The 11,011-nt window shown below is 42.5% G+C and overlaps 1 protein-coding gene and 1 long non-coding RNA gene across 2 annotated transcripts in view; one reads left to right on the forward strand and one right to left on the reverse strand.

Annotated features, from left to right (window-relative positions):
• Positions 1–11,011, forward strand: part of LOC146477792 (uncharacterized) — a 299,841-nt gene that overhangs the window by 188,749 nt on the left and 100,081 nt on the right. The gene's annotated exons all lie outside the window — the stretch shown is intronic.
• LOC146477797 (uncharacterized) lies at positions 421–5,770 on the reverse strand. Its single transcript, XM_085113079.1, has 3 exons — positions 5,619–5,770; positions 590–5,517; positions 421–555 (listed from the first exon to the last, which is right to left on the reverse strand). Exons 2-3 carry the CDS (start codon positions 5,406–5,408, stop codon positions 530–532), a joined length of 4,845 nt encoding a protein of 1,614 aa, XP_084969205.1. The 5' UTR covers positions 5,409–5,517; positions 5,619–5,770; the 3' UTR covers positions 421–529.

The following is an 11,011-nucleotide window of genomic DNA, read 5'->3' on the forward strand; positions in this document are numbered from 1 at the left end:
CTAAATAGTTCTCTTGGGGGGCCCCGTCTGCTTACAAATCGGCACACTGCTTGAATGAACGAATCCGTTGAAAGGTCCTGGGAGATCTCAATGTGTATTGCTCTGATGGCTAGGCAAGTGAATATGCAGCCATAGCGCTTTGCAGTTCCTCGTCTCCATTTCACCTTCAAGGGACCAAAATAATCTATGCCAACAGATGAGAATGGTGGCATTCCTGGAGTCACCCGAGCCGCAGGAAGTGGAGCCATGATCTGGGTTCCAGGGTTTTGGTTCCAACGATGGCATGGTATGCATCCACTGACAATCCGCTTTACTGTGCTTGGCCCTTTGATGATCCAATACTGTTGACGGACAGCAGCCAAGGTTTGATTAGTTCCAGAATGACCGCTTGATTCGTGCAGATGACGTACAATAAGCCTAGTTACGTGATGGTCTGACGGCAGAATTGCAGGGTTCTTCAGCTCACCGCTCAATGGTGTGTTTTCCAGGCGACCACCAACCCTAACAACACCCCTTTCCACAAATGGATTCAGCTTGGCCAGCTGGTTCGCACTCCTTTTAGTGAATGGATCAAGCATACAACAATCACTTTGGACCAACCTAACAATTTCTTCCGATGCATCAACGATTTCTTTGACCTCCAACGGCCCACCGCTCAACGAAGTTTGACGATGAGGGGACTTCCTCGACTGAAACAGCAAATACTTCTTGAACCTCAACAACCACGCTACCGACTTCTGCAACTTGTACCAACACGAGGGTCGGTTGATAAGACGACTAAGAGTTTCCGGGAGTTTCCCATCAGAGACAACTATGGCACCAACCCGAGCAGTTCCTTTCTTTACCTCTGCGTCGGTTTCTTCAACCTCAGGTAAATCGGATGGTTGTTCTGGCCATTTACGTTCTTCTTCCCATAGAAACTGAGGTCCTCTGAACCAGAAGCGCATCTGTTGCCGGCCCCGATTGGTCCCTAATTCATGGATGCCTCTGGATGCCAGATCAGCAGGATTCAGGTGCGTTGGTACATGCCTCCACTGGGACGGTGTTGTGGAATCATGAATCAGCTGCAATCTATTGGCTACAAAGGTCTGGAACCTCCTTGTAGTGTTCCTCAAGTATCGTAGCACAACTGTGGAATCCGTCCACAGCACAACATCGTTGAGGGGTAACTGCAATTCTTCGCGAAGTTGTTTGTCAACCTTTACAGCCAAAGTGGCTGCAGTCAGTTCCAGCCTCGGTACAGTGACTGTTTTCAGTGGGGCCACCCTGGACTTCCCCATGACCAAGCTACAGTGGATACGATCCTCAACGTCTGTGAAGCGTAAATATGATGCAGTCCCATATCCACTCACAGAGGCGTCCGCAAAGTGGTGAAGCTCGATGCTCTTAATACCTTTGAATTCTACTGGTTTGTAACACCTGGGTATCTTGACAGAAGGCAACACATGAAAGCTACTCTCCCAAGCTTTCCATGGTTTTAACACTTGTTCTGGGAGTTCCTCATCCCAGCCATGACCAAGACGACAAAGTTCTTGAAGAATAAGTTTAGCTGGTAATGCCATAGGTGCAGCCAAGCCAAGGGGGTCATAGACTGAAGCAACATATGATAAGATCCCCCTCCTGGTCTCTGCTTTAAACGTGCCACCTCGAAATCCAAAACTGTCTTCCTCCACATTCCACTCAACTCCTAGGGCTCTTTCTGTTGGTAGCCTTTCCAAGTTTAGGTCCACTGTGGATGCTCGTTCACTGGTAGGTACATGATGCATGACGCTATTCTCATTAGAGACCCACTTAGTCAGTCGAAAGCCACCACGAGCCAATAACACAGGGAGCTCATCAACAAGTTTGACCGCTTCCTCCTTCGTGGCAAGAGACTTAAGACAATCATCCACATAAAAATTGTTGCGGACAGTCTCCATAGTGTTCTTGCTGAAGTCCCCTAGGTTGTCTTCAGCCGTCTTTCTAAGAGCATATGAGCAACAACTCGGAGATGATGTTGCTCCAAAGAGATGAACAACCATTTGGTGGTCGACTGGCTCCTGGTCGATGTCCCCTCCTGGCCACCACAGGAACCGTAAGGCTTCGCAATCCTCAGGTTTAACTTTAACCTGGTGAAACATTTTCTCGACGTCCGCCATCAGGGCAACTCTTTCTTCCCGGAACCTTAGCAGTACTCCCACAAGTGAGTTTGTGAAGTCTGGGCCCTGTAGGAGCTGATCATTTAAAGATGTGTTCTGAAACTTCGCCGCACAGTCAAACACGATCCTGACCTTTCCCGCCTTTTGGGAATGTACAACAGGGTGGTGTGGTAAATACCAAACAGGAACATGGTCACTACAAACTGGCTCATCTGTGGTAATCCTCCTGGCATGGCCCTTAGCAAGGTAGTCTCCCATAGTTTCTTTGTAGCTTTCAAGGAGCTTAGGATCCCTTTTCAGCCGCCTTTTTAACAATTGTAGTCTCCTTTCTGCCATGGACCTGTTGTTTGGTAAGTATGGGGTGTCGCATTTCCAGGGAAGCGCAATCTCATAATGGCCACCCACCATTTTCACAGAGCTGTCCATAATAGATCTGGCTTGACGATCCTCTACAGAAAGGCACTCCTTCAAGTCAGCTGTACATTCACTGAAATCCGCATTGTAGAGGCGTTCTAGCTGAAGCTGGATTGGATCCATGCCCTTCACCGACTCAGTGCAGCCCAGTGACTGGTCAACGTGGATGAAATTCACATGGGCACCCTCATCCCTCCTTCCCTTCAGTGGTCCCATAACAGTCCATCCTAGTAACGTTCGCACTGCATGCGGTTGGCCAATTTTCCCAGTGCGTACTTCAAGAGGGCACAAAGCTTCCGGCACATCACTTCCGATCAGAATAGTTACTTTCTTGTCTACAAGATCTGCAATGTCAATGTTTCTAAGATGTGGCCAGTCCATTACATCCTTGTTTGTCGGAATGCTTCTCTCTGTAACCGGTAATGTTTCTGTAGTCCAGACCTTCTCTAAGCGCACTCCCTTCTCTGTAGCAACACCAACTACGTCGAGGCATAGCTGTTGGCCTTCTTTACGTTGAGTTCCCGAGACCATAGACAATGTGAACTCTACTGGTGTACAGTCTGCCTCTAGCTCTTTAGCTAAACTACTCAGGCACATGGTGGTGTTCGAGCCGCTGTCCAGAAAGGCGTAAGTTTCAATGATGCGATTGCTGTATGGTGAACTGACTTTTACAGGAACCACTTGGAGTCCAACACGACCACAGCTTGAAGCCGCATTACTTGTTGCACTTACACTGGTAGCATCATTGTGAGGACAGCCTCCAGGAGAAGGGGTTTGGACCTGAGAAGCACTCCTCGAGTTAAGCTCTGAACTGTTTGCGTTGTTTTGAACTGGATCAGATGAATGTAACAAAGGATGATGTCTCCTTTGGCAACGTTCAACCCCACACCTCCTTGCAACCCGGCATTTCTTTACAAAGTGTCCCGGACTGAGACATGAACTGCACACCCTCTTCTCATCCACAAGGTCCTGTCGCTGACGGAGTGTCAATTCTCTGAACTTGTGGCAACGCTCGAGATGATGGCTGCCCAAACAAAGAACACATTTAAAGGGTTTCCTCTCATTGCTGCCCTGCGGGAGGTCGCTGCCAAGCATGGCTAAGGTCATGCCATGGTTGGAGAGGCCAGTTTTGCCCTTGGATGATGATTTGAAGCCTCTAGATGACTCCAACTTTGGGTTGACTATTTGGCCAAAGTAGGTGTTGGCTACAGCAGCACGGCTTTGTACAAACTCTGTAAGGTGGGAGAATGTTGGTGTGATCTGAGATTCATACAACTGATTGGCCTTCTCTGCCCATTTTGCCCTGAGATGAATTGGAAGGCGGGCCACAATCTTTCCCAGTGTATCCATTGAGTTTAGATTACTTGTGTGTCCTAACTGGGTAGACCCAAGGAGGCATGTTTCCATGTCACGAGCCAGCTGGGACAATACTTCCGGATCAGGACTTCGAATCGGAGGCCCACTGACTACCTTTTCTAGGAAGGCCCTAGTCACTACATGGGTTCGGCCAAAGTTCCTCTGTAAAATCTCCTTCGCACGTTTGTAACCTTCTTCGGGGCGCATCATAATACAGTGTTCAATAGCTTCCCGTGCTTTTCCTCTGCAATACTGAACGAGGTAGCTTAGGCGATCCACATCATTTTCCTCCTTACTTTCCACATTCACCTCAAAGTTTCGCATAAACAAAGGGAAGATATGGGGTTCGCCACTGAAGCTCATGTATTCTCTCTGAGGCATACGAAGACCCCGCACCACTTCGTCCATTGTGTTTTGCTGTCTTTCCAACAGACTCTGTAATTGCTGAGCACTGCTCGGAACTGCTGAGTGTTCACATGCCTCGTTCTGGTATAAGCTTGGTAAAGGACCCTCTTGTGTTTTTGATTCTGTTTGTTTCAACTCTGTGCATTCTCTCTGGGGGAGGAAATGAGCACCTACTCCATTCATAGTGTTCCCTTGTCTCCCTGACAGATTCCTCAATTGCTGACTACCTAACATTGATGATTGGTGGCCTGTCTTGTCCTGATGCACGCTGGGAAGGGGTTCTGTTGGCGTTACAGACTCTGAACTCCTGCTTTCACTCATCCCTAAGTTTTCTTCGAGCCGTCGTAACTCTTCCTGTTGGCGTTTTATTTCCTGTTTTTTGCGCATAATTTCGCGTTCTTGGATAGCACGATTCATTTCAATTTCCAATTTCTCCCTGGCTTCCTTCATACGCTTATCCAGAGCCGCCCTTTCGGCCAGTTCTTGCTCCTCAAGAGCCCGCAATCGCTTGGACCATTCTGACTCATCAAGGTTACGTTTATTTTCCTCTCCGCTCGCGGGCGTCTGGTAACGAAAGCTTGCTTCGCTATCCACTGAGCTATGCAAAGTCCCGCGGGCAGGATCGGGCTTGCCCGAGAATGTGTTAGCGCAATTTCGCGGTACAAATGTCGGCGCTAAAGGAGTTAATTGTTGACCATACGGATTCTGAACAGAAGAAACACCACTCGAAGTCTCCTGTCGTACTGAAACACTTGAAATCTGTTGTAGTGGAGAAGGTTGAGAAACGGAAACTGCCGCTCGAACTGTTGTACCACTCGAAGTTTCGGCTAATTCCGACTTCTGACCGTTGTCGACGTTAGGAGGAGAGTTTTCTGGAGAAGGATGCATGTTTATATTCTGTTCTACGGGCGTCTCTTTAGAATAAACCACATCTTGAGACATTCCTTCGGCCACAGTAAACTCGTGATCATCTGACGCATGATAATCGTCATCCTGTGAATCTTCGAGTTCAGCTTGATGTTGTGGCGTTGATTTCTTCGCTTTCTTGGAATTTGTCGGAGACTTCTTCGCTTTAATCTTTCCTTTCTTCGTCATCTCGATGTATGAGAACTGTATAAGCTCCAATTAGCTTATTGAACAGAAGATTTAATCCTTTACTGATGAGATACACACGAGTTTTATAAACATACACAAGCGCGCGGTTCTAAAATAAAAACAAAATAGCAGTAACTAAAGTGATACCGAAACGAAATGAAGCCAAATAAACGAAATAAATGCAAATAAACAAAAATACAAGTTGTTTACCTCATACAGTAAGAGAATCCCGGTAAAAGAAGCAAAATGCACCGATAAATATAACCTCTGATATAAATTTTCCGATAGAGCACATGGCAAGTAAAAAAAAATAACAAAGGCGCTACTGAAGAATTATGGGAAAGCAGGCCCGCAATACTTGCAAAGTACGAATAGATCCTACACAAACTATAATTTACACAGTGTAAGAATTAGATAATGGTTTCACTGACACACAGTGAGTTCTCCTCTGCAGAGGTTGTATTTGGCTGGTAAACCAGCCAGTAAATTTGAACTAGCAAAACTAATTACTAAATACGATATCATTGTTTAATATGTAATGTTTAATTTTTTTTTCTAACTCATTGTAAGATTTGAATAACACTTATTGATGTAGAAATAAACTATAATAATAATAATAATAATCAATTTATATAGCGCTTTTTATATGATATTCAAAAGCGCTTACAATGTAAAAACGAAAATTTAGTCAAAATCAATAAAATATAAAATTTAAGAATAACCAATCAAACAAAAAAGTAAGAAATAAAATAAACAAAGTAGGGAATAATCAGATGTCATACGCTTTTTTAAACAAAAACGTCTTCAAGTGTTTCTTGAAAGTATTTAAGTTCTTGGCAGTCCTAATTGCCAGAGGAGGCTTCTTCCACTTGGATGGACCAGCAAAAGTGAATGCTCGATCACCAAAAGTCTTACATTTGGTTCAAGGCACCTCTAACAAAGTGAGGTCGTTAGATCTCAAAGAGCTTCTGATTGTGATGAGATCACAGATATAACGTGGAGCGATACCATTTAACGCTTTGAAAACAAGTAGTAATATTTTGAATTTGATGCGAAACTCTACGGGTAACCAGTGAAGATCTTTTAGATAAGGTGAAATTAAGTAGTTAAAAGTGTGAAACCAAGTGTAGTTAAAAGAATATCTTGTGTTTCTGTGACCTCGGCGGATTCTGGAGCTCTGTTCTCTGGTGAGGTTGAGTGACAACTGAGATGTCAATGGCCAGGCCTACTTGGTCCTTTTTTACCAGAACTTCTGGTTTAAAATGTTCTGTCCTTTAACTGTTCATGTAAAGATTCCAAAAACAATCAAATTGCATTGGATTTTACTGCTTCTACGTGAACAAGTTTTCCTTGACAAGTTTTGCCTTTATTTTGACTTGTTTGACTTTACACAACGCAACATATATAAAACTTGCCAAGTTCAGACTTGTTGAGGAAATCATTATTTTATCATGTACATGTACAACCTTAAAGCTCCTTAAATGACCATAGAATTTATCTACAAAGTCAGAAGCATTATGCAAAGTGCTATAATTTGTTCTAGTTATTTGACCCCTTGTGAAAGTAAACGACTAAGTATTACCTGCATGATGTACAGTTGAGGGTTGGCTTGGATCTGCAATACTTGAAACAGATGATACATGTATCGTCCTTTCTGGAGCTAACACATCTTGGGGACAGAAATGATAATCATTAAAGTAAGCCAATTTGTAGCTGCAATGTGTTAATGATAATGTTGAGAACAATTCAGTAGAAATGGCCTCTGAGACCAGATTTAAATCAAGATCAATATATAAAACATGTGCAGTGCGAAACAATCCTGGAGAAAATTATTATTGCATCATAAGAACCTACATGTACATCCCAAGCAACAGGGCAGGGGGACTATTTTACAGAATGCTGAACACAGAACGTCTCATTTTATGCTACCTACATGTACATACCTGTATCAGGTATCTGGACATTTTCATGTCCAGTCTTTTATATCTGAATCGAAGAGATTTTATAAAAGTACCTAGATGTATATTTTCCACCTGTTAGCATTGCTTAATGCTGCTTTTTGTTAATTTTGCTGCCGCTCTGACTAATTATTATTTAATGTTATTTTTTTCAATTCAATGTTATTTCGAAGTGAGCCCTCTCGATGAGTTTTTTTTTCTCTTAGGGCAAACTTCGGCAATAAAATATGTTTAAATAAAAAAAAATACCTGTATCACAGTTTTATAGGGTTTAGCGAAAAACTATATTATTTAGGTCTAAGCACTCTTCTATACTATTTAGCATTTTAAAAAGCACTGCTTACACAGACAGTTGGTTTTTAGTTTTTGTAATGGCAGACATTTGACATTACAGGATGTCTTATGGGAATAGTCCCCTGCTCATGCAAGCAACATGAATTCAATGTAACAGCTTACCTCCAAAGTGCTGCCAATCTTTAAAAACTAGCGTATCACTTAGAATGTGAGCAGTAAGGGAAGCAGCCATTATGCTAGCAAAAGGTCTCCATGAATCTGTTTTACGCTTCTTGCCATCAGCAAAGTCTGAGACACCTTTGATGACAACCCATTCAACATCCAGGTCATGTGCTGCGGTATACAGACCTAAAAAGATGTAAATAACATGAGCAAACAGGAAAAAATAGAAAACAAGTGATTAAGATAACCAGTATTCAAATGTTTACAAGAAGAGATCTAGGTCTGAGCACAGTTGGTTCAAATTGGTTTCTCTCGAAATGCCTGATAAGCTCATTGGATACTGACAGATTTTATTATTTTAGAGAACCAGAATTGTCTCAGTCAGACACTGGGTCACTGATGGGTTGTTGTTTGTTGTTAGACAAACCAGATTGCAGGAAACCACCAAAGGAGGATCTCTTATATCCACCAAGAAAAGAAAGAGCAAGATTGCCTGAGGTTGACTACAAGTTATTACAGTATGTCCCCAGAGAGATGATGAAGCAACTAGACCACAATGCAACCGTACAGTACTGTAAGACTAGCATCAGCAACAAAAATGATCACAGGTAGATCATTTGGTGGTGGATTGATCACATCTCATAAAGAACATTATCAATTGGACAATCTCATTCCAATACCACTAGCTTGGTGCTATTAAGCAATGCAAAAGGCACTGCAGGGAGAGGGCCCAGGAGGGGTACTAGGGTATATTAGTAACGGGGACGTGCGAAGACCTTTTTTGGGTTTGAAATTTTCTGGTGGACTTTTTTTGCCCTTAAGATTTTGGCGAGGACTTCTTTTGGGGTTGATGAAAATCGTGCCCTACCATTCTTGATATTATGCAAAACGATTTCACTAACAAGTTTAAATCATGCAAATAAAATGACAACATGTCAGACTTTTTGGTGGTTTTCCTTAGAGTGACGGGAGTTTTTTGGGTTTCAAAATTTGGCCTCATTTGCACCTGCCCGTAACTAATAATTATACCCGAGTACCCCCCCTGGGAGAGAGGGTAAAAGATAGCTGCCAAAGAATAATTAATATTATAAAGAAGGACTGAGCAAATGCACTTGGGTAAAAATGTTGCCAAAAGTAAGGCTTGTCAGTTGTCCGGGAAGAAGCCAAACTGAAAAAGCTGTATGTACATGTACATGTATGCTCTACACGACATTTCATGCACAGGAAAAAATTATTCCTTGCATTGCCATCTGATCATGGGGCAACAAAGTTCAGCTTCCATGTGCACAGAAATCGAGAGCCTACAGTACATGTTAAAGCCATTAAAATTATTCACAAATTCTGCAACATATTTTAGATTGTAGTGTATATTTCACTGTAACCCCTAACTTGAACTTAACTTGTATTTGAAGCTCTGATGCACGAAAAAATAATCAGTCTGAACATTCCAGTTCTATGCGAAACTGCCATCATAATTATAGAATATCCATTATTTGCGAGACAATACTAAATCAGTCTGCAAGTTGAAGTTACAAGAATGTACATGCCATACATGTAGGACCACAAGCCAGCTCAAATAAATTGCTCGTCTCACCACTCTGTAGCCTAGGTGTTGTTTGCACGTTTCAATGTTTAAGGTGCAACAATTGACACCATCGCCTGATAAAGATCAGCACTTTATTGGTTGAAACATCTGACCAACACCTACATTGTATGCTGCAAAATGGTGTGACAAACAATTCATTTGAGCTATCAATTATTTGAACCATGACGACTTACCTTCTCCTTCCAATTCAATTGCAACTGCTTGGGGAAATCGTTTGATGAGTTGATCACGTCTTTCTTTGTTATCTACTTCCTCTGGGCCGCTCAAGAACACACCATCCTGGTGCACCTCTACCTCTAGTTTTCCTGGTTCTTTCAAAGGTGCCTCCCAGCCTTCATTTGCATTCTGTACTAGTTTTGCAAGATGCTTTCTTAAAGGAACACTTATGCCACAATCTTGGATTCCATTCTGAGTGACCTTGCTAGGGGCATAGGTTATCAACTTTTCTGAGACAACAACGTCTCCCAGCTGCAATTTTTCGTCATCTAAGGCACTACAGAAACCCACACTGAACACAGCTTTGGGTCTTAAGATCTTCACAGCATTTGGTACTACAATTACAGGTCCTTGAATGCTGGAGGAACCCTTGCTGCATTTAATTACTGCAATTTTCTGCCTCACCTCATCGCCACCAATATCTCCAAAGTACACAAGACCAAGTGCTTTGTGATAACTTTTAAAGAAACCAGCATTCAAATGAGAAAGGCAAGCTAAAAATGCACAGTTTGTCACTGTTAGTAACAAAAAATCGATGGGGAGTTGCACACGTTGCCAATCAACTGATCTCTTGGGAAGATTCTTGTTCTTTAGGAGAGGAACATCCACCTCTGGTGGGTCACTGGTGCCGTCTTCAGTTCTTGACGTCATTGTTCAAAACACTCACCTCCTATAAGAGAAGGGTACTAAGTAATTTAACAATCCATCAAACAGTTAATCAATCAAAATTAAAATAGGATATATAAAAAAATTAATAAAAAATAATTATTAATGATTTAATTTTAATTTATTAAAATTGGGGGCACATGGCTGGGTTGCCAGGATTTGCCAGCCATGAGAGCAGTCTTTATATAGGGGCTGGCTGCCAACAGTGGAAGCTCCTGGATGTCTCAGGCACCCAACCTCCACTTAGAAATTTGTGGGTGTTAACTTTACAGTCGACTCCCAATAACTCGAACCTTCAAGGGAAATTGAAAAGGTTCGAGTTATCTGGAGTTCGAGTTAGCGAGGGAAAAATTATATAGAAAATGACCTAAAAGGAAAGGAAAATTGGTTCGAGTTAGCGGGAGGTTTGAGTTAGCAAGGGTTTGAGTTATCGGCAGTTGACTGTAGTTTCTTCTTAACTCACATCGCAAATGCAACTGTCAAATGCTTTGCTTGTATATACATGTAGTTATAATTCAGGCTTCCCTATCATCCTTACAATAACATTGCATGAACTCTTAGTAAATATATTGCTGACACATCACTGTCAGCTTACAGTAAGAGAAATTGCTGGTAACAATGTTGTAAACTTACCAAATCCAGCTCCTCCAAGGCTCCAAGTACACACGTACATCTTCAACCAACACTTTAACATCTTCATA

The sequence above is a fragment of the Pavona decussata genome, unplaced genomic scaffold, assembly GCF_977016875.1.
Source record: "Pavona decussata unplaced genomic scaffold, jaPavDecu1.1 SCAFFOLD_69, whole genome shotgun sequence".
NCBI lineage: Eukaryota > Metazoa > Cnidaria > Anthozoa > Scleractinia > Agariciidae > Pavona > Pavona decussata.

Excerpts from the sequence above, each read along its gene's own strand:
- LOC146477797 (XM_085113079.1), bottom strand. The coding sequence starts at position 5,408 with ATGACGAAGAAAGGAAAGATTAAAGCGAAGAAGTCTCCGACAAATTCC. Across the intron at positions 556-589 it reads AATTGTTAGGTTGGTCCAAA|GAGTGCGAACCAGCTGGCCA; the intron begins GTGATTGTTGTA and ends ATTCACTAAAAG.